We start from the raw sequence: 27,292 nt of genomic DNA on the forward strand, positions 1-27,292 counted from the left end.
TTCGAAAACATGCGGTTGTTAGTAAATAGACAACTAAAAATACTTTTCAATGTGCAGTCCGTTAATCAGAAATCTGGGTCATCTATTCGTGAACTTCAACGCACCATCCAGGGTTGCCTTACGGCTTTAGGAATGTCCGGAATTTAAACCGATAATTCGGATTGCCTTTTAGTGCACATGTGCTCCTCCAAACTTCCTAAGCTCACGCTATCCTTGTGGGAACAGTCCCTGCACAACAAGGCCAAGATTCCGACGTGGCAGGATCTGAACGCATTCCTTACGGAGCGTCACCGGACCTTAGAGGCCATAGGCCGTCAGGCTCGAGTCAATCTCTGCCAAAACCATCCGCCCCCAGTGCAGCGCCTCGAAGAATAAATTCTTACGAGACAAAGGTAGCAGCCAAGCCCAAAGGATGTGACCTTTGTAAAAAGGAAAACCATCCTGTCCGCACATGTGCACAATTTCTCCAGATGACGGTCGACGAGCGGTCGGCATATGTAAAGAGAAAGCAGCTGTGTCTGAACTGCTTCGCACAATGGCATCAGCTGCGTGATTGTGAAAGCACTCATAGTTGCTTTACGTGCCGCGGCCGCCATCACACCTTACTACACAGAGGCAACTCCTCCCCATCGCCTTCGAATCCCTCCCCGAGATCAAGACCAAATAAACCAGTTGCCACCGCTACCGGGTCCACGGACTATACAGTCCAAAATTACTTCGCGACGGGGTATAGATTCGTCTTGCTGGGCAACGCCATAATTGACATATGTCACATGAAATCGAATCTTAAAGTTCGTGCCTTTCGTGCATTTCTGAGCGGCTGTTCAAATTAATTAAGTTGCCTCAGCAAGTAATCCGAGCCCAAGTATCAGGCTTAAGCCAGACAGTATCCGCTGAATCTAAAAAGCTCTGTCAGTTTACCAGCCGTTCTCCGACCAGGTCTGGCCTGCAAATAAACACGACGGCCTATGTTCTTCCTCAATTAGCTGGAAACCTGCCATCTTGTCCGATTCCGCAACAGTTTCTACGGGATCTTCCCGAACTGCCACTAGCGGATCCAACATTCTTCGAGAGCGCACAGATAGATATTGTGGTCGGCGCCGACTTACTGCCATCCATTCTCCTAAGCGGCACCCGGCCAAGCATTTGTGGCTCTCTCCTCGGTCAAGAAACCATTTTCGAGTGGATCCTAACAGGACCCGTTCCTGCTCCAAGGGAAAATCAGATTTCCGCTTTTTCCACGCGAATCTCCCACACGGTTGACACGTCCCTGGATAAGCTTCTTACCAAATTTTGGGAGGTGGAGGATCTGCCAGTAAAAGTGAAAAAATCCTCCGATTTGACCTGTGAAGAAAATTTTCTACGGACGACAACGCGAGACGTTAACGGCAAGTATGTCGTAAGTCTTTCGTTTCGTGATCCTGAAAACGTAAAATCCGCCCTGGGTCACTCCAGATCCTCCGCGTTGTCGCAGTTCCTAAGAACCGAGGGACAGTCAGCTGAAAACCATATACGACTCCGTGATTCAAGAGTATCTCGACCTCCATCACATGAGAGAAGTCCGACCTACCCATAATTCTGCCATTAATTACCTTCCGCATCATGCCGTTCTAAAGCCGGAAAGTACAACCACCAAGTTTAAATAATACCCTTCATGCTGGCCCAGTCTTACAGTCCGATCTAACTATCCAGATCCTGAAAGGGCGATATTTCCGATACGTCTACAGTGCCGATATCGAGAAAATGTATCGACAGATATGGGTAGATCCGAAGCATTCCCCGTTCCAGCGCATCTTATTCCGCAACAGCGAGGGGCACATTTGAGATTTCGAATTACAGACGGTAACTTTCGAGTCCTGCAACAGCTGGCAACTGACGTGCAGCTCAGCCATCCAAGAGCGAGCAACGTCATTCAAAATCATAAGTATGTAGACGATGTCCTTTCGGGAGCTGACTCTGCCGAGGACGCTAAACTCATTGTTTGCGAGCTTCAAGGTGCTCTAGACTCCGCGGGCTTTCCATTGAGAAAATGGACCTCCAACAACTAAGATATATTAGCTCATATCCAAAGCGATCATCTAATAACGCCTCACGGCGTTAGAAATGTCCGGAATTCAAACCGAAGTTTGGGATTGCCTCTTAGTGTACATGTGCTCCTCCAAACTTCCTAAGCTCTCGCTATCCTTGTGGGAACAGGCCCTGCACAACAAGGCCGAGATTCTAACGTGGCAGGAACAGAATGCATTTCTTACGGAGCGTCACCGGACCTTAGAAACCATAGTCGAAGTACGGCCGTCAGGTTCGAGCTTATCTCTGCCAGTTTACCATCCGTTCTCCGACCAGGCCTGGCTTGCAAATAAACACGACAGCGAGGGGCACATTCGAGATTTCGAAATACAGACGGTAACTTTTGGAGTCAATTGCGCGCCGTTCCTGGCCATTCGAGTTCTGCTGGCAACTGACGAGCATTCGAAATCATATGAATGTGGACGATGTCCTTTCGGGAGCTGACTCCGCCGAGGACGCTAAGCTCATTGTTCGCGAGCTACAAAGTGCTCTAGATTCCGCGGGCTTTCCATTGAGAAAATGGACCTCCAACCACAAAGAAATATTAGCTTTTATCCAAAGCGGTCATATTCTGACAACAGACTTCCTCGAGATCGACACTGAGAGCACAGCCAAAACTCTCGGCGTACGATGGAAGGCGACGTCCGATGCGTTCTTCCTCGGCCCACCAGATTTAGCAACGGAAATCTGCCCCACGAAACGCCAAGTCCTTTCCCAAATTTCCAAGCTGTTATCCAGCAGCCTGGCTCGCTCCATTTGTTGTGTGCCAAAATCTTTATGCAAGAGATTTGGCTTCAGGATCTAGGTTGGGACGATAAACTTCCAACAGAGCTGTGCCAAAGGTGGAACAGCTTTCTCCAGAGCTATTCGGTCCTAGACCAGGTAAGAATACCAAGATGGGTATCCTTCCGTCCAGAGTTCCGCATATAGCATCACAGATTCTGTGATTCTTCACAGAAGGCATACGGAGCTGCGATCTATGTGCCCGTAGAGATGGGCCATAGACAATGGTGCACTTGCTCATGGCCAAGACGCGCGTGGCGCGAGTGAAAACGGTGTCCCTTCCCAGGCTGGATTTCCTAATATGCCGAGGCTGACCTGAAATCTCCATTGTTGGACCGACTCCACGATTCTGCTAGCATGGTTAGCCAAACCAGCGTATCATTGGACAACGTTTGTCGCCAACAGGGTGACGAAGATCACCGAGTCTACAGAGGCAGCCAATTGGTCACACGTTCAATCCGAACACAATCCAGCTGATTTGGCTAGTCGAGGATTTTCCCTTCAAGAGCTTGTGGATAACCCGCCTTGGTGGCATGGACCCACTTGGCTGCAACGGCCACGCAATCATTGGCCCAGCCAGGGAACCGACCGAGATCAAAAAGCGTGCCGTCAAAGCCCATGTGGCGTCTATGCCGACAGAAGATTTCCTGGATCGCTTTTTCGAAATTAGATAGAGCATTGCGGGTCCTCGCGTATGTCCATCGATTTGTCCAGCTATGTCGAAGACAATCACCGCTTTCCGGGGTCCGTCTAGAGGCCCAGGACGCTGCCGCCGCGGAACGGCTCATGACAATTTGTACTCAGCGCAGGTATTTTTCTGAAGAATACCGCTGCTTGAGTCAGGAGAGTCCTGTGCCCGCGGCAAGTTCGATTCTCTCCCTGAGCCCCTTTCTAGACCAGAAAGGGCTAATCAGGGCATGCGGCCGCGTAACGGCCTCCGACAGTTTGCGGTATGATGAACGACATTCTATAATCTTACCGTACGAATGTGCGTTCCTTAGCCACACTCTAACCAGGAAAATGGCACCCCGTCCACGTAGCGCACAGGCATTGGATAGCAAAAGTACGAGAGGTATTCAATCCTACCGATGCCGAGTGTCAGAGGCTCCTAAAGCTGAGCGCAGAGAAGCGGCTGCGGGCAGTTCTCATAAACAAGTACTGCGCAAACTGTCTCGCACACGAACACTCCACTGGGAGCTGTCATAGCGGGGACCGGTGCAGAGAGTGCGACCGGAACCATAACACGCTGCTCCACATGCACGAACATGTTTCCCAGAAAAAGTCCGGCTCCCAGCAACAGCCCGCTTCACCGCAGCGTTCGCGCCGGCAAGATCTGCCAACTCGCCAAACGCTTGCCCCTCCACCGCGCTCAGCATCCTCGACACCAGCTCCGTCGCTAGCGGCACTTCTCCAACGTTATAGCGTCAACGTTTTCTCGATTGCTTTGGTACTCGTCGAGACTGGGGAGAAGATGTTCGATACCGCCGCACTCATCGATCCGTGCTCCCCGACAAGCTCCATCGATGCATCCCTGGCCGCCGCGATTCGTTTGCCGACAACAAACGTGGGAGATGAGACTATCTGCACGGCGACGATTCGGTCGAAGGTCGACGAGGCAATAAAGCTGGAGGTGCTCCTCACGATCGAACCGAACGTGCGCATCCGCACCCCCATCCGTGCCCTCAATGAGAGCGTAATAAAGAAGTTTAGGGAGCTACCGCTCGCGGATGAGCGGTTCCATCGGCCAGCCACCATTTCCCTGATGCTGTGTGCGGACGTCTACCCGAAGGTAATACAGCCGGGCTGACACATGGTCGACGAGGGACTGCCAGTAGCCCAGAAGACGGTGATCGGGTGCATCCTCTCTGGCGCCTGTACGCAGACTTAAGGCGTAGGTGACTGGCCGGGTTTCCATCTCTTTTTGCAACGCTACCGATTGCTAGGGAGGCGGAATGTTCAGGCCCCGGCACCGCTATCCAATTGCACCGCTCTGCTAGTGCACCGCTCTCAAGCTCTCCCGCTCTCCCGCTCTGTTCCCAGCTCCCCTCCGTGAAGTCTGCGCTGCGCTTTAGAGCGCGGAACTCAGCTTAGACTTAGGCAGTTCGATTCTGGCAGTTCAAAGGAATAAACCGCGGTCGCTCCCCGCCTATTTTGTACAAGTGAGGAAGTATAATTTCGTACGGTCAACGGGGAGCTTCGCGTATCGTGTGGTTTCTCCCCTACAGCTCAGACGCAGTCTGCCGAAGCCCAGCGCAGCAGCCCGCCGACGACGCCAGATCTCGCCGCCTCCTCCCACGCCATCTACCAGCGCCGACGGTACCCCGCTACCACCCACGGCGTACATTTTGATCCATTCGAGCCGATCTTGAAACAACCCTTCAGTTCCAAAAAAAAGTTTCACTTGTGAATCACCTTGGGAATCACATGGGACATGTCCTCTTGCACAAGTGAAGAACAAGCGACGCTCCATATATAAATTTGTATGGGATGTCCGCATTTTCACAAGTGAAAATTCAAATGAAAAATTTTCGAAGTCCCACGGGTTTATACTTCTTCCTTATACTCATTTTTCGTATGGCCTGTCACGTGCCGGTGACACGTCCCAAGTGAAATCACTTGTGAGAGTCAGAATATTTGCAATGAGTTTGCAAGTGACACGTCCCAAGTGAAATCACTTGTGAAAACCAGAAATTTTTCCATGAGTTTTACTTATGAAATCACTTTCAAGTGACACGTCCCAAGTGAAATCACTTGTGAAAATGAGAATTTTTCCATGAGCTTTTATACCCGTTACTCGTAGAGTAAAAGGGTATACTAGATTCGTCGGAAAGTATGTAACAGGCAGAAGGAAGCGTTTCCAACCCCATAAAGTATATATATTCTTGATCAGGATCACTAGCCGAATCGATCTAGCCATGTCCGTCTGTCCGTCTGTCCGTCTGTCCGTCTGTCTGTCCGTCCGGATGAACGCTGAGATCTTGGAAACTATAAGAGCTAGGCTATTGAGATTAGGCGTGCAGATTCCTGAGCTTCTTACGCAGCGCAAGTTTGTTTCGGCAGAGTGCCACGCTCACTCTAACGCCCACAAACCGCCCAAAACTAAGGCTCCTACAGTTTTCATGCAAGAATAAAAATTTTAACTGAAATGTATTGTTCTCATCAATACCTATCGATTGACCTAAAAAAAAGTTTGCCACGCCCACTTGAACGCCCACAAACCGCCCCCAAACTTCAAAAAATCGTAAATATGAACGCAGATATCTCGGAAAATATCAAAGATAGAGAAATGGGATTTCAGATTTAGATTCCGTAGGCTTGAGCGCAGCGCAAGTTTGTCACGCGAATATGCCAAGCCCACTCTAACGCCCACAAACCGCCCAAGCCTGTGGCGCCCACAATATTCATGCTAGATAAAAAATTTTAACTGAAATGTATTGGTCTTGTCAATACCTATCGATTGATCCAAAAAAAAAACTTTGCCACGCCCACTCTAACGCCCAAAACGCTTAAATCTGTCTACCGCCGGTAGGTGGCGCATTTCAACCTCGCTTTGCTGCATATCTCCATTTCCCTTTGGTCCTTTTAGCTGAGTAACGGGTATCTGATAGTCGAGGTACTCGACTATAGCGTTCTTCCTTGTTATTTATGAAATCACTTGCAAGTGACACGTCCCAAGTGAAATCAATTGTCAAAATCAGAATTTTTCCTATGAGTTTTCAATTATGAAAATATAGAATTTAAAATACATACATATTTAATTTCATTTTAATTAGATGGTATTATTTAAATTAAACAAAAATTGTCCAATTTTTGAAAATGTTTTTTTGTTTTGTAAGCTTATTTTTAACATTTGTCATCGCCTTTCTTAAACATTTGTCCGGGTCCTCGGAGTCCTTGGCCAACGCTCCTGAAAAAATGTAATGTTCGTTGGTGTTAAAGTTTCTTTGAAATCTTTTTCTATTTATGTAACTTGTTCTTATATTCCACCTGGATCCGACTTAACAATTTATAAGCAACATTTGTCTGCAATAAAAAGTGTTTTATCTCATCTTTCCGAAAGGGATCTTTTGATTGTTTTGGGTGATTTCAATCTCCCTGACATTTCTTGGTCCCTATCCACTGACTCATTTGTCTCTACCCCCTTATCTGACCATGAATTCGTTGACGGTCTGTTATATACGTAATTCTCTAAACAGACAATTAGATCTTGTATTTGCTTTATATCCGTCTGAAGTCACGGTATCTAGAATTGACCCACTAGTTATGCCAGAAGACCGGTATCAAACTTACAATTTGTTTTCCCTGCGTTGACACCCTCTCTCCTTCTCTTTCACCAACTAAAAGTAGATGCTTTCGCAAATGTGACTTTAGTAAACTCAATAACTTGATTTCACAATATAACTGGACAAATTTATATAATTGCTTGGATATTGAAAGTGCTACGGAACTATTTTATAGTGTCCTAAACTCTTTTTTCTGTGAATGTGTTCCTGATAGTTTTGCTCCTAAGTTAGACAGGCCTCCTTGGTTTACCAATCAGTTGCAAAGACTTAGAAACCTAAAAACAAACTTCTATAAAAAGTACAAAAAGTCGGGTAGGCCATCCGATTTTTCAAGATATGTGGTGGCTCGTACTAATTTTAATGTACTTAACAGTCATTGCTATTCCATGTATTTGAACCGATGTAAATTGGAATTTTCAAAGGATCCAAGGCAGTTTTATAACTTTGTCAATGCTAAGCGAAAGTCTTCAGCATTGCCATCATCTGTACGATTAAACTCTATTGAGGCATCCACGGATCCCTAAATTGCAGATTTATTTGCTGAATTCTTCCAATCTACTTATAGTTCTGTTTCTTGGTCTAATTCTAGCTACCCTAATCACTTAAACAGGGCAAATTGTATTTTTTCTCCTGTAATCACCGAAAGTTCTCTCTTAAGTGATTTAGAAACTATAACGCCAACCTATTCTCCGGGGCCAGATGGACTCCCTGGGTGTGTTCTTAAGTTTTGTGCCCGAACTATTTGTAAACCCACTCTTAAACTTTTTAATTTGTCTATCTCATCATCTGTTTTTCCTACTATCTGGAAAGATTCTTTTATTATTCCATTCCACAAAAAGGGTGCGAAGGTTAATGTTCAGAACTATAGAGGAATCTCCAAATTGTCTGCAATTCCTAAAATATTTGAACGCATTATTACGTCTCAGTTGCAACATTTGTGCTCCTCTTTAATATCGCCGTGTCAACATGGTTTTGTTAAGCGAAGATCGACCACCACTAACCTGCTCGAATTGACATCTTTTGTAATAGATGGGTGTTTGTGGGGAAGACAACAAATATGCCACCCTTATATTTATAATTAATAACGCACGAATAGGTTATATTAAAATGTATAGCGTTTATTCGGAGCGGCAGACGGACTGTGAATGTATAAAAAGCTTGGCTCCAAGATCTTCATATAGACATATGCAGGCTTACAAAGTAGTTGCTGAATAGATAAGCGACAGCTTTATGGGTATAAGAAAGAAGGCGAAAGATAAGCAGAGAGCTATGCAGGTGCCGTCGTACACCTATGCGCGCATGACTAGGCGCTGGCGATCTGCTCCGAACATACTCCCCCCGTTGGAAGAGGTAAGGTTCCAACTATCTCGGAATCGATGGGCAGAACGGCTAGCTTGGCGACGGCTCTCTTGATCAGACCCGTAGCTGTACGGACCATAGCTACTCTGATGACTCCGTCCCCGCCGGGTATGACTTCTTGGATGCACCCAAGCTGCCATCTCAAGGGTGGGACGTTGTCCTCCTTAAGCAAAACTATGCGTCCAACCTTGATGTTAGACGTTTCGACGCGCCACTTGCTCCTCTCTTGAAGTAGGGACAAATACTCGCCGCTCCACCTTTTCCAGAAATGTTGCTGCATCTGGGTAACCCGCTGCCATCTGCTGAGGCGGTCTTCGCGGAGATGAGTAATGCCAGGCTCAGGAAACTTAGTGTAGCTGGAACCCTTCAGGAAATGCGCCGGTGTTAGCACCTCAAGGCTTTCAGCATTTTCTGAAATTGGACAGAGTGGACGGGAGTTAAGGATGGCAGAAATCTCATATGCAAGAGTTCTTAATTCATCGATGGCTAAAATGGATGCACCGACGACTCTGTAGAAGTGAAATTTAGCTGACTTCACAGCGGCCTCCCATAAACCACCGAAGTGCGGGGCACGCGGAGGGATGAACTTCCAATCGATCCCATCAGCTAAACAGACGGAAGATATCGATGCTGTGTGCTGCTCGCTCAAAAAGAGCTCTTTCAGCTCGGCAAGCTCTCTCTTTGCACCGACAAAGTTTGTAGCATTGTCGCTCCAAATGGTACGCGGACTGCCTCTAAGGCTGATGAATCTCCTCAGCGCTGCGATGAAAGAATCCGTCGTAAGATCCTGGACCACTTCCAAATGAGCAGCCTTCGTGGAAAAACAGACAAAGACGGCGATATAGCACTTGTGGGGTGCCTTATTTCTGGCCTCTGCTTTATGATAGAATGGCCCACAATAGTCCACTCCTGTGGTATGAAACGCTGGATTAGGCTGCACTCTATTTGCGGGAAGGCTACCCATGACGTGCTCCCAAGTAACAGGCTTCATTCGGAAACATCGGACGCATTTGTTGATAACGCTGGCGACGAACTTGCGGCCTCCAATCGGCCAGTACCTTTGCCGTAATGCGGCAAGCAGCGCCTGCGATCCTCCATGCAAATATTTCTCATGATAATAAACGATGATCGCCTTGGTGACTGGATGATCCTTGGGCAACAGTATCGGATGCCTCGTGTCGTAGTCCAAGTTTGCGTTCTGAAGCCTTCCACCCACGCGAAGTAACCCATCGGAGCCGAGTATAGGTCTAAGCGAAACCAGCTTGCTTTTCTGTGGAAACGGCTTGCCCTGGCTAAGAGATCCATACTCCTTCGCCAAGTTAACCTGTTGGATGCTCCTCAGAAGAAGTACAGTTCCAGAGTTGATCTCCTCCACCGAAAGTCGACCTTTTAACGGCGCAGATTTGGCTCTGCAATTTGAAATGAATCGATAAATGTATGCAAATACGCGCTGCAACTTATCGAAAGAGTTGAGGAATTTGCAGTTTGATGAACTGTCTATGCAAACGGCCCCAATTAGAGCCACAGAACGGCGCTCTGGAAGATCCTTTACTGAGTCTAGCAGGGACGGCCAATTTGACGAGCTTTGCAGAAGGAATGGAGGCCCGTTAGCCCAAAGGGAATGTTCCAACAATTCTCTTGGGGTACATCCTCGCGATACGACGTCTGCCGGGTTCAAGTTTGTAGGAACGTGATGCCAAGACATGTCTTTCGTCATCTCCTGAATTTTCGCGATTCTGTTTGATACGAAAACGTTAAACTCCCTCGGAGGTTGCCGAATCCACGCCAACACAATGGACGAGTCCGACCAGCAATGAAAGGTGCAATCGAAATCTATGGCTTCCTTGGCGTTTACGATTAGCTCAGCCAATAAAAGCGCTGCGGAAAGTTCTAATCTTGGAATTGTTAAGGCCTTCAATGGAGCTACCCTTGACTTGGCACAGAGCAGATGGACTTTCGATTCTCCATTGGTCTCCGATCGCAAGTATAGACACGCTCCATAAGCTGACATGCTAGCATCGCAGAATCCATGCAACTCAACGGAAGCCCTTGGTTGGAGTACGAATCGTGGGAATTTTAAGTTCTGTACGACCGATAACTGTGAGGTCAACTCCCCCCATGACGAAAGAATGGGCTCTGGCAGTGCATCATCCCAATCCACGTTCGCACTCCATAGAGATTGCAAAAAAATCTTAGATTTTGTGATAATAGGAGTTATTAAACCGAGTGGATCATAGAATTTGGCAATCGTCGACAATGCAACCCGCTTAGTGGGTCGTTGATTGGTTGGCAGTTGAGAAAAATGAAATAGGAGCTGATCAGAAGATGGATCCCAGACTAGTCCCAATGCCTTGGCGACATCCGATCCATCGTGAAATTTGATTAACTGCTCCTTGTCGCATTCAGACTCTCCCTTCAGGGCTGCTGACTCATTCGAACACCATTTCCGAATTGGAAAGTGGCCTCGCGAAAGTAATTCCTTCACCTGACGACGAATTTCTCTCACCTCCTCAACTGAGTCCCCACCAGATATTAAGTCATCCACATAGAAATCTCTACGAACAATTTTTGCTCCAATAGGAAATGATTCCTCCTCATCGTAAGAGAGTTGATGCATGGCCCTTATAGCCAAGAAGGCAGCTGGCTTGGTTCCGTAAGTCACCGTGTTCAATTTAAAAACACTCAATTCTTTCCTGGAGCTCTCTCTCCAAACGATGCACTGCAAGAAATCATCCGGGTACGAGACACGCACGCAACGGTACATCTTGCAGATATCTCCACAAAGAGCAACTTTAAAAAATCGAAAGCGAAGCAGTATATTGAAGATTTTTTGTTGAATTGTTGGTCCTGCCAGAAGTAAGTCGTTCAGAGAGCTACCAGAAGTTGATTTAGCAGATCCATCAAAAACGACACGAAGCTTCGTACTCGTGCTCTCCTGCTTATGTACGCAATGATGGGGCAAAAAGAATTGTGTTTCTGGCGGTTCCTTAGTTACAAGAGACATGTGACCTAGATCGATATACTCCCTCAAAAATGCTGAATACTGTGCTTTCAGGGCTGGGTTTTTATCTAATTTAGCTTCCAAACTCTTGAAACGACGACGAGCCAAGCAATAAGAATCACCTAAAGATTCGAATCCGGAAGTGGTCAAGAGACGAACAGAGTATTGGCCGTTTCCAAGTCGAATGCAATTTTCAGTAAAAAGTTGCTCACATCGCAAGTCTTCCGACAACAAAGATGGCTTAGACGAAGTGAAGTCCTCAATTTCCCAAAATCGCTTTACAATGGCGGAAAGTGTGTCATCGGAATGATCAGCTGGGTCCTTGATGCTGGCTTGTAAAACCGACTTATGAGTTGGCATGTTCGATGATAACCCTCCAGAGACTATCCAACCAAGCTTGGTGTTCTGAAGAGTTGGCAAAGCCCTATCCAAATGAATTTGTCCCATAGAAATTATTTCGAAAAACAACCCAGCGCCGAGTAAAAGGTCAATTCGTTGTGATTGATTGAAATTAGGGTCAGCGAGTGAAATGTTTTGCGGTATCCTCCACGATGTTGCATTTATATTGAAATGGGGTTGATAATCAGTAATACTGTGAGTCACAACCGCTGTGAATGCCGCACGATAGCTTGCATCCCGTGATTGCACAAGAATATCGACAGTCTTATCAGAGATCATGGAAGATTCTCCTATCCCAGAAATCGACGTTTGCGATCTTCTATGATTCAAGTTTAGTTGGCTAGCTAAGCGAGAGGTTATGAAGTTTAGCTGGGAGGCCGAATCTAAAATTGCTCGGCAAGGCATGAATGCTCCAATTCTATTTCTAACGTAGATAATAGCAGTTGGAAGCAACACGTAGTCGATCGGCAAAATATTTAAGGTTTTGGGTGGAGGGCTTGGTATATGATGATCAGGATGCGATGATGTATGCGAACATGATACTAATGCTGATGAAGTAGATGGTAATGGCTGAGAGCTCGAGGATGGATCGCATGATGGAGATGAAAATGAGGTTGATGTTGCGGATGGGTCATGGTTCATGTGTAATAATGAATGATGCTTCATGCGACAATACTTGCAGTGAGTCGACTTGCATTGCTGCAAACTATGCCCCTTGCGCAAACAGTTGAGGCAGAGGTGCAACTTCTTTGCTTCTCTATATCGAAGATTCGGACTCAAATTTAAAAATCGAGAACACTTTGGCAAATAATGATCCCGTGCATCGCAAAATAGGCATGTCAAATGATTTGAGTTAGTAGCAGAAGCAATAAGTGTATTTTGGTTATATTTGTGCAAGTTTTTTCCCACCTGCTGGCCTGGTGTTTGAGTTACCAAGGCTTGATCCAAGTTTTCCATCATCCTGCACCTCTTTTCCAAAAACGATTCCATAGCATCCCAGGTAGACAGCTCAGTGATTGACAAATCCTCTTCCCATTTTTCCCGCGTCCTCTGATCCATTTTCCGAGTGACGATGTGAATTAAAAGTCCATCCAAAATTTGTTGCGTATTGGCCAGGGTTCGAATTGCTCGCAGATGCGAATTCATGCAATCGCTCAGCTCCCGAAGACCCTTCGAAGATCCCTTCTCGACACCCTTTAAACCGAATATTGCCTGTACATGTGCCTGAAAGTGTAAAACTTTATTATCAAATCGATTAACCAGCAAATTCATAGCCTTTTTAAAATTCGCATTCGAGGGTTCGAGCGAGCGTATGGTTTCCAGAGCCACGCCGCCCAAACTCGAACGCAAATATTGTAATTTTTCAATGTCGCTTAGCTCATCATCATTTCCGATGACCGTAGTGAAAGTCGCAAGAAAATCCGGCCACTCAGAGTAGGATCCATGAAAACGAGCAATTTCCAAATTTGGCAACCGAGGCTTCCTAGATCGAAAAGAAAGATCCGCATTATTAGTGATGTCAATAGATGTTGAATTTGCAGCGGTTGAAGCCGGCAATTGTGACTTGCGATGAGCCGCCAAGCCTCGGTTTAGTTTCGCCTTCACATCCATGAAGACTTCAGCAAATTCAATCCGATGGTCGCTTGAGATCTCTGCAAAATCCAGTCTTTCCAACGATGTCTGCGCAGAATCAAATGCCTGGTTTAAAGAATTGATCCATTCCATTCGCGCCAGCAAATCAGCTTCGTCAAACTGATTAACCGCATCAGCGTTTAAATAACATTTCATCGAGCTCATTTGCCGCAAAATAGATTGGGCTTTGACTCGGTAGTAGTCGACGTCACTTGTGGATTCATTTTGAGCCCGAACCGAGTTTTCCGTATCAGACATTTTTCAATTACGAGAATGGAAAAAAATGAAATGAAAATGAAATAAAATAAAATGTCCGACCGCGTTAGAGGCACAAAATACCGTATACCCTTTGCCGCGAAAACGTGAAGGTTAACAAGCGTCGCCGAGATGCAACGGAACCTTTATCTTGGTTGTTGTTGTTCTTGTCGATAAATTGCCTGCCTAGCAACAGCGGATTATGTAACTGGCAAACGAATGTATGTATGGCTATATGTACATATATATATGTAATATGCGCTATTAACAAAGATTAAATGCAATTCACTTTGTTAAGAATTATTTGCACAACACAGTTTTGGTGTTTTTCACAGCGCAAAATGTACAAAAAATCCAACGGCCGGCTGTGCACTTTTATATGCACATATGTATGTATGTATGTTCGTATGTTTGTGACCGAATGCACGAAAACGACAGCGAAAGAAAGCGTTTGTTTAAACTATATTAAACAATCGCGAGACCGAGTTGCAGACTCCGATAAAAACTGCTATCACGTCGGGGTCACCAAATGTTTGTGGGGAAGACAACAAATATGCCACCCTTATATTTATAATTAATAACGCACGAATAGGTTATATTAAAATGTATAGCGTTTATTCGGAGCGGCAGACGGACTGTGAATGTATAAAAAGCTTGGCTCCAAGATCTTCATATAGACATATGCAGGCTTACAAAGTACAATAGTTGCTGAATAGATAAGCGACAGCTTTATGGGTATAAGAAAGAAGGCGAAAGATAAGCAGAGAGCTATGCAGGTGCCGTCGTACACCTATGCGCGCATGACTAGGCGCTGGCGATCTGCTCCGAACAATGGGTTTAACGAAAAATTGCAGACAGACGCTATATATACAGATTTTAGTAAAGCCTTTGACTCTGTAAACCACTCTCTTATTTTATTCAAATTAGATCAGCTCGGGTTTCCGAATAATCTGTTAACTTGGATTTCAAGTTATTTCAATGGTAGATCTCAGAGGGTTTTATTCAAAAACGCTGTTTCCAAGATGATCAACGTGACATCTGGAGTGCCCCAGGGCAGTCATTTAGGCGTTTTGCTGTTAACTCTGTTTATAAATGATCTTCCCTCTATAGTAACTCACTCTCGTGTACTAATGTATGCTGATAATGTTAAGCTTTGTTTTTCATATAATAATATTGAGTCTGGTTTCTGCTTGCAGTCAGACATTAATAGATTCCAGGAATGGTGTCAGTACAACCTTTTGAATTTAAAATATAGGGGTACGCCAACGATCATAAGTTACTCTCTTCAGAACATGTCCCTGGACCGAATATACTCAGTAAACGATTTAGTTGTTCTCCTAGATCCTAAACTTAAATTTGACTCCCACATAACCTCTACTTTAAATAAAGCTATGAGTGTTCTTGGGTTTATAAAGCGTTGGTCTAAAGAATTTGATGATCCATACACTACCAAATTATTATTTACCTCCCTTGTCCGTCCTAATTTGGAATACTGTTCTTCCGTTTGGAGTCCTCAGTATCAAGTGCACATTGACCGTATAGAGTCCGTACAGAAACAATTTCTTCTTTTTGCCTTACGTGGTTTGAACTGGGATCAAAACGTCAGGTTGCCTTCTTACTCGAGTAGATTGCTTTTAATTAATTTGCCTAGTCTAGTAAGCCGCATAACTATGCTTGGTACTATTTTTATGAATAATACTATCACAGGCGATATTGATTCTGTAGATTTGGTAAGCCGACTTACTTTCAATGTTTCTGTTAGACTTATGCGAAACTACTATCCTATAAACTTGCCACGATGTTCATCTAATTTTAGTCAGCATGAGCCTTTTCGCGTTCTTTGTAATAATTATAACAACCTATATCATTTAATTTGTTCCTCAACCTCTATCCCTGTATTAAAAACTAAAATCTTAGCTCATTTGCTTTAGTCTTGTTGATCTATGTTTTGTCCTGTTCTTGTTTGTTCTATGTACCTTCCTCGCGAACCGTATTTGCCCGAAATAAAAATGGGCCCGCGCGTAACAAGCACGTGCTTGGTGTCGTTTGGGCCACTTGTTTGTACTGCTCTTAGTGCATCAACGTTCAACAAATATAATGTAAATGTTTATAAATGCGTTTTACTTGTTTATTTGTATATTTACCTTTAAGAACTCCGTATAACCCTAAACGGGATACGAGGGAACTATTTCCCGTTGGACCCGTCCAAATTGTAGTTTTTTATAATATCTTCCGCTCTGACAAATTTGAACCGATTTGACAGCGGTTCGCTCCCAATAATTTTCGATATTTTCTTTGTCTGCAAATAGCAATAAAAAAGAATCATAGAAATGCAAAAACAAGTCGGCCTTGCTCGATACTTACGTAAAAACCGATAAGCTCCGGGGTCAAGGAATTTTCGAATTCATCCAATTCCTCTTCCGTTGTAAACGGAAATGGTACCACGCCCGAAATCTCCTTCTCAGGAGCAAACGATACCTTTAAAATGGCGGTGGTTTCCGCCAGTTTGTCTGCCAAAATGTCAAACTTCTGCGTTTCGACAGAGATCTCCCTGCGGATTTGGAGAACCTCCTCTGAAATTTTAATTTATATATATTACAAAAAAGAAATGAAACATCAAAATACACTGAAAATAGTAATCGCCCTGATTTTTAGAAATTTGTCGTTAATGGCGATTTATTTTATAAATTTAGAGAACGATAAATTTTCAAACAAAACGGCCGAATACTATTTTTAGTGTAAGTAACAGTATTAATATTAAATAGTATTCGTATTTATCGTACTCGAAATTTATAAAATAAATCGCCATCAACGATAAATTTCGAAAAATCACGGCGATTACTATTTTCAGTGTTATAAACATACCTTTCAACTCTGCCATTTGCTGTTCAGTTAAGTCTTTTAAAAAAGAAGAAACATTACAAACTTACACAATAACACACATTTATTAACCCACTAGAGACCAATGGGGCTTTCTGTAAAAAAAATATTGTAACAATGCAATCACTATGGATATTGAAACAAGAAAATCAATTTCTTGTAGTTACACTTACCTTACACATTAAACTGGACTCGACGAATTTTTGAATCTGGTTGAGACATACTAATTTAAAAATGTTTAAAAAAACAAAAAAATATTTCAATCAAATATTAGTAAAAAATTATAAATTAATAAAATTATACAAAATAAACAAAAATAAATGAAAATAATAAAAAACAGTAAATAAACAATAATTGTAAATAAAGAAAACATTAGTAAATAGTTAGAAAAAAAAATTTTTTTTTGTTATTTTGTTATTTATGAAATCACTTGCAAGTGACACGTCCCAAGTGAAATCAATTGTCAAAATCAGAATTTTTCCTATGAGTTTTCAATTATGAAAATATAGAATTTAAAATACATACATATTTAATTTCATTTTAATTAGATGGTATTATTTAAATTAAACAAAAATTGTCCAATTTTTGAAAATGTTTTTTTGTTTTGTAAGCTTATTTTTAACATTTGTCATCGCCTTTCTTAAACATTTGTCCGGGTCCTCGGAGTCCTTGGCCAACGCTCCTGAAAAAATGTAATGGCGTAATGTTCGTTGGTGTTAAAGTTTCTTTGAAATCTTTTTCTATTTATGTAACTTGTTCTTATATTCCACCTGGATCCGACTTAACAATTTATAAGCAACATTTGTCTGCAATAAAAAGTGTTTTATCTCATCTTTCCGAAAGGGATCTTTTGATTGTTTTGGGTGATTTCAATCTCCCTGACATTTCTTGGTCCCTATCCACTGACTCATTTGTCTCTACCCCCTTATCTGACCATGAATTCGTTGACGGTCTGTTATATACGTAATTCTCTAAACAGACAATTAGATCTTGTATTTGCTTTATATCCGTCTGAAGTCACGGTATCTAGAATTGACCCACTAGTTATGCCAGAAGACCGGTATCAAACTTACAATTTGTTTTCCCTGCGTTGACACCCTCTCTCCTTCTCTTTCACCAACTAAAAGTAGATGCTTTCGCAAATGTGACTTTAGTAAACTCAATAACTTGATTTCACAATATAACTGGACAAATTTATATAATTGCTTGGATATTGAAAGTGCTACGGAACTATTTTATAGTGTCCTAAACTCTTTTTTCTGTGAATGTGTTCCTGATAGTTTTGCTCCTAAGTTAGACAGGCCTCCTTGGTTTACCAATCAGTTGCAAAGACTTAGAAACCTAAAAACAAACTTCTATAAAAAGTACAAAAAGTCGGGTAGGCCATCCGATTTTTCAAGATATGTGGTGGCTCGTACTAATTTTAATGTACTTAACAGTCATTGCTATTCCATGTATTTGAACCGATGTAAATTGGAATTTTCAAAGGATCCAAGGCAGTTTTATAACTTTGTCAATGCTAAGCGAAAGTCTTCAGCATTGCCATCATCTGTACGATTAAACTCTATTGAGGCATCCACGGATCCCTAAATTGCAGATTTATTTGCTGAATTCTTCCAATCTACTTATAGTTCTGTTTCTTGGTCTAATTCTAGCTACCCTAATCACTTAAACAGGGCAAATTGTATTTTTTCTCCTGTAATCACCGAAAGTTCTCTCTTAAGTGATTTAGAAACTATAACGCCAACCTATTCTCCGGGGCCAGATGGACTCCCTGGGTGTGTTCTTAAGTTTTGTGCCCGAACTATTTGTAAACCCACTCTTAAACTTTTTAATTTGTCTATCTCATCATCTGTTTTTCCTACTATCTGGAAAGATTCTTTTATTATTCCATTCCACAAAAAGGGTGCGAAGGTTAATGTTCAGAACTATAGAGGAATCTCCAAATTGTCTGCAATTCCTAAAATATTTGAACGCATTATTACGTCTCAGTTGCAACATTTGTGCTCCTCTTTAATATCGCCGTGTCAACATGGTTTTGTTAAGCGAAGATCGACCACCACTAACCTGCTCGAATTGACATCTTTTGTAATAGATGGGTTTAACGAAAAATTGCAGACAGACGCTATATATACAGATTTTAGTAAAGCCTTTGACTCTGTAAACCACTCTCTTCTTTTATTCAAATTAGATCAGCTCGGGTTTCCGAATAATCTGTTAACTTGGATTTCAAGTTATTTCAATGGTAGATCTCAGAGGGTTTTATTCAAAAACGCTGTTTCCAAGATGATCAACGTGACATCTGGAGTGCCTCAGGGCAGTCATTTAGGCGTTTTGCTGTTAACTCTGTTTATAAATGATCTTCCCTCTATAGTAACTCACTCTCGTGTACTAATGTATGCTGATGATGTTAAGCTTTGTTTTTCATATAATAATATTGAGTCTGGTTTCTGCTTGCAGTCAGACATTAATAGATACCAGGAATGGTGTCAGTACAACCTTTTGAATTTAAACTATCTTAAATGCAACGTTATGACTTTTTATAGGGGTACGCCAACGTTCATAAGTTACTCTCTTCAGAACATGTCCCTGGACCGAATATACTCAGTAAACGATTTAGGTGTTGTCCTAGATCCTAAACTTAAATTTGACTCCCACATAACCTCTACTTTAAATAAAGCTATGAGTGTTCTTGGGTTTATAAAGCGTTGGTCTAAAGAATTTGATGATCCATACACTACCAAATTATTATTTACCTCCCTTGTCCGTCCTAATTTGGAATACTGTTCTTCCGTTTGGAGTCCTCAGTATCAAGTGCACATTGACCGTATAGAGTCCGTACAGAAACAATTTCTTCTTTTTGCCTTACGTGGTTTGAACTGGGATCAAAACGTCAGGTTGCCTTCTTACTCGAGTAGATTGCTTTTAATTAATTTGCCTAGTCTAGTAAGCCGCATAACTATGCTTGGTACTATTTATACCCGTTACTCGTAGAGTAAAAGGGTATACTAGATTCGTCGGAAAGTATGTAACAGGCAGAAGGAAGCGTTTACGACCCCATAAAGTATATATATTCTTGATCAGGATCACTAGCCGAGTCGATCTAGCCATGTCCGTCTGTCCGTCTGTCCGTCTGTCCGTCTGTCCGTCTGTCCGTCTGTCCGTCTGTCCGTCTGTCTGTCCGTCCGGATGAACGCTGAGATCTTGGAAACTATAAGAGCTAGGCTATTGAGATTAGGCGTGCAGATTCCTGAGCTTCTTACGCAGCGCAAGTTTGTTCCAGCAGAGTGCCACGCCCACTCTAACGCCCACAAACCGCCCAAAACTGTGGCTCCTGCAGTTTTCATGCTAAAATAAAAATTTTAACTGAAATGTATTATTCTCATCAATACCTATCGATTGACCCAAAAAAAAGTTTGCCACGCCCACTTTTACGCCCACAAACCGCCCACAAACTTCAAAAAATCGTAAATATGAACGCGGATATCTCGGAAAATATCAAAGATAAGTAAATGGGATTTCAGATTTAGATTCCGTAGGCTTGAGCGCAGCGCAAATTTGTCACGCGAATATGCCACGCCCACTCTAACGCCCACAAACCGCCCAAGCCTGTGGCGCCCACAATTTCCATGCTAGATAAAAAATTTTAACTGAAATGTATTGGTCTTGTCAATACCTATCGATTGATTCAAAAAAAAACTTTGCCACGCCCACTCTAACGCCCACAACGCTTAAATCTGTCTACCGCCGGTAGGTGGCGCATTTCAATCTCGCTTTGCTGCTTGCATATCTCCATTTTCCTTTGGTCCCTTTAGCTGAGTAACGGGTATCTCATAGTCGAGGTACTCGACTATAGCGTTCTTCCTTGTTTTATGAATAATACTATCACAGGCGATATTGATTCTGTAGATTTGGTAAGCCGACTTACTTTCAATGTTTCTGTTAGACTTATGCGAAACTACTATCCTATAAACTTGCCACGATGTTCATCTAATTTTAGTCAGCATGAGCCTTTTCGCGTTCTTTGTAATAATTATAACAACCTATATCATTTAATTTGTTCCTCAACCTCTATCCCTGTATTAAAAACTAAAATCTTAGCTCATTTGCTTTAGTCTTGTTGATCTATGTTTTGTCCTGTTCTTTTTTGTTCTATGTACCTTCCTCGCGAACCGTATTTGCCCGAAATAAAAATGGGCCCGCGCGTAACAAGCACGTGCTTGGTGTCGTTTGGGCCACTTGTTTGTACTGCTCTTAGTGCATCAACGTTCAACAAATATAATGTAAATGTTTATAAATGCGTTTTACTTGTTTATTTGTATATTTACCTTTAAGAACTCCGTATAACCCTAAACGGGATACGAGGGAACTATTTCCCGTTGGACCCGTCCAAATTGTAGTTTTTTATAATATCTTCCGCTCTGACAAATTTGAACCGATTTGACAGCGGTTCGCTCCCAATAATTTTCGATATTTTCTTTGTCTGCAAATAGCAATAAAAAAGAATCATAGAAATGCAAAAACAAGTCGGCCTTGCTCGATACTTACGTAAAAACCGATAAGCTCCGGGGTCAAGGAATTTTCGAATTCATCCAATTCCTCTTCCGTTGTAAACGGAAATGGTACCACGCCCGAAATCTCCTTCTCAGGAGCAAACGATACCTTTAAAATGGCGGTGGTTTCCGCCAGTTTGTCTGCCAAAATGTCCAACTTCTGCGTTTCGACAGAGATCTCCCTGCGGATTTGGAGAACCTCCTCTGAAATTTTAATTTATATATATTACAAAAAAGAAATGAAACATCAAAATACACTGAAAATAGTAATCGCCCTGATTTTTAGAAATTTGTCGTTAATGGCGATTTATTTTATAAATTTAGAGAACGATAAATTTTCAAACAAAACGGCCGAATACTATTTTTAGTGTAAGTAACAGTATTAATATTAAATAGTATTCGTATTTATCGTACTCGAAATTTATAAAATAAATCGCCATCAACGATAAATTTCGAAAAATCACGGCGATTACTATTTTCAGTGTTATAAACATACCTTTCAACTCTGCCATTTGCTGTTCAGTTAAGTCTTTTAAAAAAGAAGAAACATTACAAACTTACACAATAACTCACATTTATTAACCCACTAGAGACCAATGGGGCTTTCTGTAAAAAAAATATTGTAACAATGCAATCACTATGGATATTGAAACAAGAAAATCAATTTCTTGTAGTTACACTTACCTTACACATTAAACTGGACTCGACGAATTTTTGAATCTGGTTGAGACATACTAATTTAAAAATGTTTAAAAAAACAAAAAAATATTTCAATCAAATATTAGTAAAAAATTATAAATTAATAAAATTATACAAAATAAACAAAAATAAATGAAAATAATAAAAAACAGTAAATAAACAATAATTGTAAATAAAGAAAACATTAGTAAATAGTTAGAAAAAAAAATTTTTTTTTAATAAACAAAAATAAAGGAAAATAATAATAAACAGTAAATAAACAATAATTGCAAAAAAAGAAAATAAAAAGAAATTATAAATCGCTCTCCAGGCGATCACGAGGAGTCAAACCTTCAAGATCAGTTAAAGTACCAAGTGAACAGTCAGTCAAGCAAGTAATCTACGAGGGAGCTACAACCAAGCGAGTAGTCGGAAGCAGCGCCGTGGGAAGCACACAAGGAGCAAGATCGCCACGTCGAGACGTTCGGGACTGGGACATCAGGAATCTCCGAATTGAGACACAAGTGGCTGAGTTCCGGAAGGCATCACACGGCTAAGTCAAGGCGTTCGTTTTCCAACTTTGTCACGACCACACCCTGGCGAGTCGCCCGGCGGGTCTGTCAGAGACAAGCGGAAGAGTCCTATGACGAAGAACCGTCAGTTTAGGGAGGAAAGTTGTCTGAGACCCAGCGGACCTTGCCCGACCAAGCAGGACCTGGCGTGACGGACGAGCGGTAGATCGATTTGCGGTTTCAAGAGGCGGTCGCCTGGAGAGCCCCGCGATTACCGGCGAAGTTCCCGAACAGCAACCGCCCAACTTCCCGGGTGCCAGAACAACAAGCTACTGGACGGGAGACAGCTCAGAGGACATCGGCAGCGACGCCAGCAGACATTTCCGGCAGCCAGGTTACCACGTTATCGCCGCGCGGAGCTCATTGGGGAGCGCAGGTGCGTCGCGGACGTCAAGCACTAGGGTAAAGCCGGATGGAACGTTCGTCTGCGCTAGGCGTAAAGCAAAGTGAACTGCTAGGCAGCTTCCTGGCGGTAGCCTTGACTGTCAGCGCGATCTGAGTAAGAACCTAGCGGGACCGTCCGGGACAGAGCAAGGGACAGGTATTTCCTCGAAAGGCGCCGGCCTGGAGGGCAAGGCTTGTTCACCCTAGTCTGAGAACGGTGACGCTTCCCTAAGCCCACAAGGCCGAACTCTCTGCGAGTCTAAGGCGCAATAAGCGACCCCGAGGCAGCGCGCCCGCGAGCGAGCAGAGGCGGCCACTACGAGCGTCACGAGACCCAGGAGCCATCTCCTTGCTCTGGTTCCGCCGGCTGCTGGTGCTCCTCCTTCTGGCTTGTCGACGCGTTGACTCGGCTTCCGCTTGGCTCCTGGGTCTCGGGACGCTCGTAGTGGCCGACTCGCTTGGTTGTGGCTCCCTCGTAGATTACTTGCTTGACTGACTGTTCACTTGGTACTTTAACTGATCTTGAAGGTTTGACTCCTCTTGATCGTTTTTTTTTTTGGAACTCAAACTAAGGTAGGTGAATCTTCAAAAGATATTTAAAGCGCCGTCGCAATAAATTTTCCCGATTCAAAATAAAACAAGGAAGAACGCTATAGTCGAGTACCTCGACTATGAGATACCCGTTACTCAGCTAAAGGGACCAAAGGAAAATGGAGATATGCAAGCAGCAAAGCGAGATTGAAATGCGCCACCTACCGGCGGTAGACAGATTTAAGCGTTGTGGGCGTTAGAGTGGGCGTGGCAAAGTTTTTTTTTGAATCAATCGATAGGTATTGACAAGACCAATACATTTCAGTTAAAATTTTTTATCTAGCATGGAAATTGTGGGCGCCACAGGCTTGGGCGGTTTGTGGGCGTTAGAGTGGGCGTGGCATATTCGCGTGACAAATTTGCGCTGCGCTCAAGCCTACGGAATCTAAATCTGAAATCCCATTTACTTATCTTTGATATTTTCCGAGATATCCGCGTTCATATTTACGATTTTTTGAAGTTTGTGGGCGGTTTGTGGGCGTAAAAGTGGGCGTGGCAAACTTTTTTTTGGGTCAATCGATAGGTATTGATGAGAATAATACATTTCAGTTAAAATTTTTATTTTAGCATGAAAACTGCAGGAGCCACAGTTTTGGGCGGTTTGTGGGCGTTAGAGTGGGCGTGGCACTCTGCTGGAACAAACTTGCGCTGCGTAAGAAGCTCAGGAATCTGCACGCCTAATCTCAATAGCCTAGCTCTTATAGTTTCCAAGATCTCAGCGTTCATCCGGACGGACAGACAGACGGACAGACGGACAGACGGACAGACGGACAGACGGACAGACGGACAGACGGACAGACGGACATGGCTAGATCGACTCGGCTAGTGATCCTGATCAAGAATATATATACTTTATGGGGTCGTAAACGCTTCCTTCTGCCTGTTACATACTTTCCGACGAATCTAGTATACCCTTTTACTCTACGAGTAACGGGTATAATTACGCCTACGGACAAAACACCTCCTTTAAAAAAAAACCAAAAGTCCAATTTAAAAAAAAATGCAAGCATGGAACTACTACTACAAAACAAAAGTTATCTGGTGTCCTATCACCAAGTGTGCTGTCGTTCATTTTAAGATTTCTGCCTTCTAATTTTATTTGTTCTTCTGCTGTGACTACGTATTTTTCTTCGACTATCTTCCTAAATATTTGTTCTAAGATAAAAGATTTTTTTCTAACACATTTTTTAAGGAGCTGAAAGTAATTCTCAAAGGAGTAAGAAGATCCTGGAACCGGATTTCCAACTTGATTGATAGTATCTCTTACATGGAGTAAGTCGTGAGCATTGTAAGTCACACTGCTTACTCCAAATACAATGGGAAAACTTTCAACAAATATATTTAATATTTGTTGAGCATTTTCAATATTATTTCCCCGTTGCTTTTGCGAACAGAGCAGTCTATATCCGCAGTACAGTAATAAAAATAAATAATACTGGTCATCAAATATGGAATCTTTAAGAGCTACAATACCAGTGTATAATAAGAACTGCCTAAACTCAGTGCTTTTCCAGTTAGGAAGCTCTAACAATGTCCTCGGCTTCCTTGCAAATTCCCTAGGTATAAAAGTTCGCATTGGCATTAATTTAGCGGAAATACTGCTTTGTTTTTGCTTTGAAACTTTATTTATAACTTTATTATAATAAATTCGTTCTATAAATTCGGGCATTACCCCCAACTCAATAAAATGCATACAATCTAAAGGAACTTTAGTTATCATACGAATACCAAGCGTTTCAAAAGCGGACGGACTATTCAAATAACCTTTTCTAGATGGCTTATTTTTAGATGAAAAAACTCCTACTGGAAAGACGGGGCACTTATTAATATTATTAACTCCAACTAAAATAGGCCAAAATTGTGCACAAGAGCTTTTAGTAAGGGGAAGACCGTCATTATTAACGTCAATGCTTAAAACTTCTGGTAATTCTGCTACCACAGATAATTTTTTTAATTGCTTCGATAAGCCAATATGCGAATAGAAACCCCCATCTATTTCTGTAATGTCTGGTGTATTCCTGCATTTAAATATATAAAAAGGCCTTACATTTAAATTTTCTTCATTTAAAATTTTGATTAGATCTGTAGCGCAACTACGAGTTGGCTTGTGCTTCATAAACCACTTCTTTAACTTAAAATTTAAGTCTCCCTGATCGGACTCAAAGTTTTCTATATCTTTCTGATTAACTTCTACATTATTCTGACCTCCTAATAAATTTTCCTGATCTACATCTAAATTTTCATGAACTTCTAAATTTTCCTCCCCTAACTCTGGATTCAATTTCCTCGTGATCCCTAATTTCGTCAATATGTACGTTCGATTTCTCTTCCCTTTCTCTTTTAATTAATCTTCTAACCTGACGAGAACATGGCATTTTGATGGGACCTGGAAATCAAAATTTGGCATTACACTTTTTAATATAAAACCATTTAAAACAATAACTGTATTTTTTATTACATAAATAACAAATTGATATAATTAAATTGATAACATTAGTTATATTAATTGGTAATTTCAAGTTGTAATATTATTATATAATTTAAAAGATTTTATAAAATTGTTGTTAAAAATATGTAAATAAAAATGAACAAGTGAGACATTTACAACAGTTATTTAAAATTAAATGGATTTATCTATAATAATTATTTATACATTATAATAATTATTTATAATAAACAATAATTACACATTATAATAATTTTTTTGGAAAATAATTAATTTATTGATAATTATTTATTTATCCATTTATTTAAATTGAATAAATAATAAATAAATAATTATTTATTTATCAATTTTGTGAGGAGTTGAATAACTCCCCACAAGTCTAAGCAGCAGCAGCAGCAGATGGCCGGCCGCTCACCAGATACGCGGCGAATGCGCGTAGTGACGGCGCGGCGAGGAGAGAGTTTGGAGACAAAGGATGGAGAACGAGAGAGTTTGGAGACCAAGGATGGAGATCAGGAGAGTTTGGAGACCAAGGAGCGGATAATGAGAGAAGGGAGACTTGGGGGCAGAGCAAGTGTGCCGTGTGCAAAAGGGGATAACGGAACTCCACCGGACTTTGGACCCTGCCGTGAACTTTGGACCGGGAGAAGAAGTGCCACATCTCGGCAGTGGAGCGGCACACAGGCGTGCCACAAGCATTACGGGAATCAGCTGGACGGCAGCAGTGGGCAGAGCATCGGTTGGAAGCAGTACGTGAAGGACAAGTGGGTCAACCAGGAGGCACGGACTTTGGACCCGGAGTGGAGAAATCCAGCGGGCCGTGCGCAAAAGGGAAATAACGGTTCCCGGAGGCCCTATATAAGGCCGCAGAGCACTGGCAGCTGGATCAGTCGATGACGAGGAGTCAAACCTTCAAGATCAGTCAAAGTACCAAGTGAACAGTCAGTCAAGCAAGTAATCTACGAGGGAGCCACAACATAGCGAGTCGTCGGAAACAGCGCCGTGGGAAGCATACAAGGAGCAAGATCGCCACGTCGAGACGTTCGGGATTGGGACATCAGGAATCTCCGAATTGAGACACAAGTGGCTGAGTTCCGGCATCACACGGCAAAGTCAAGGCGTTCGTTTTCCATCTTTGTCACGACCACACCCTGGCGAGTTGCCCGGCGGGTCTGTCAGAGACAAGCGAAAGAGGCCTACGACAAAGAACCGTCAGCTTGGGGAGGAAAGTTGTCTGAGACCCAGCGTACCTTGCCCGACCAAGCAGGACCTGGGGTGACGGACGAGCGGTGGATCGATTTGCCGTTTCAAGAGGCCTTCGCCTGGAGAGCCCTGCGATTACCGACGAAGTTCCCGAACAGCAACCGCCCAACTCCCCGAGTGCCAGAACACCAAGACACTGGTCAGGA

General features: G+C 42.7%; 3 protein-coding genes across 7 annotated transcripts in view; all 3 read right to left on the reverse strand.

Moving 5' to 3' along the window:
- LOC119559615 overlaps positions 1-16,970 on the reverse strand; it is a 62,485-nt gene extending 45,515 nt beyond the window's left edge. Inside the window, exons 1-5 of one of the 4 annotated variants that reach the window (XM_037872649.1) lie at positions 16,838-16,970; positions 16,645-16,677; positions 16,144-16,352; positions 15,924-16,078; positions 6,702-6,757 (exon numbers count right to left, since the gene is read on the reverse strand). In XM_037872649.1, the coding sequence (XP_037728577.1) occupies positions 15,965-16,078; positions 16,144-16,352; positions 16,645-16,677; positions 16,838-16,841 (360 nt within the window). In that variant the 5' untranslated portion in view covers positions 16,842-16,970 and the 3' untranslated portion in view covers positions 6,702-6,757; positions 15,924-15,964. Of the gene's footprint in view, positions 1-6,701; positions 6,758-15,923; positions 16,079-16,143; positions 16,353-16,644 lie in introns of those variants that run through there. The other 3 variants (XM_037872651.1, XM_037872652.1, XM_037872650.1) reach the window with 3 other exon arrangements.
- On the reverse strand, positions 8,354-12,880 carry LOC119559616. Its single transcript, XM_037872653.1, has 2 exons — positions 12,826-12,880; positions 8,354-8,903 (listed from the first exon to the last, which is right to left on the reverse strand). The coding sequence occupies exon 2, from the start codon at positions 8,770-8,772 to the stop codon at positions 8,437-8,439; it is 336 nt and encodes a 111-aa protein (XP_037728581.1). The 5' UTR covers positions 8,773-8,903; positions 12,826-12,880; the 3' UTR covers positions 8,354-8,436.
- A 315-nt stretch (positions 16,971-17,285) lies between the features above and the next one.
- Positions 17,286-25,814, reverse strand: LOC119559613. Of its 2 annotated transcripts, XM_037872644.1 has the most exons (7): positions 25,795-25,814; positions 21,897-21,946; positions 21,786-21,818; positions 21,709-21,727; positions 21,208-21,416; positions 20,988-21,142; positions 17,286-17,341 (listed from the first exon to the last, which is right to left on the reverse strand). In XM_037872644.1, the coding sequence occupies exons 1-6, from the start codon at positions 25,805-25,807 to the stop codon at positions 21,029-21,031; spliced, it is 438 nt and encodes a 145-aa protein (XP_037728572.1). In that variant the 5' UTR covers positions 25,808-25,814; the 3' UTR covers positions 17,286-17,341; positions 20,988-21,028. The 2 variants fall into 2 exon arrangements, with proteins under 2 accessions (XP_037728572.1, XP_037728573.1); XM_037872645.1 differs by lacking the exons at positions 21,786-21,818; positions 25,795-25,814 and having other exon boundaries at positions 21,709-21,741; positions 21,902-22,032.
- Positions 25,815-27,292: the final 1,478 nt, after the last annotated feature.

Source organism: Drosophila subpulchrella, unplaced genomic scaffold (genome assembly GCF_014743375.2).
Source record: "Drosophila subpulchrella strain 33 F10 #4 breed RU33 unplaced genomic scaffold, RU_Dsub_v1.1 Primary Assembly Seq26, whole genome shotgun sequence".
Lineage (NCBI taxonomy): Eukaryota > Metazoa > Arthropoda > Insecta > Diptera > Drosophilidae > Drosophila > Drosophila subpulchrella.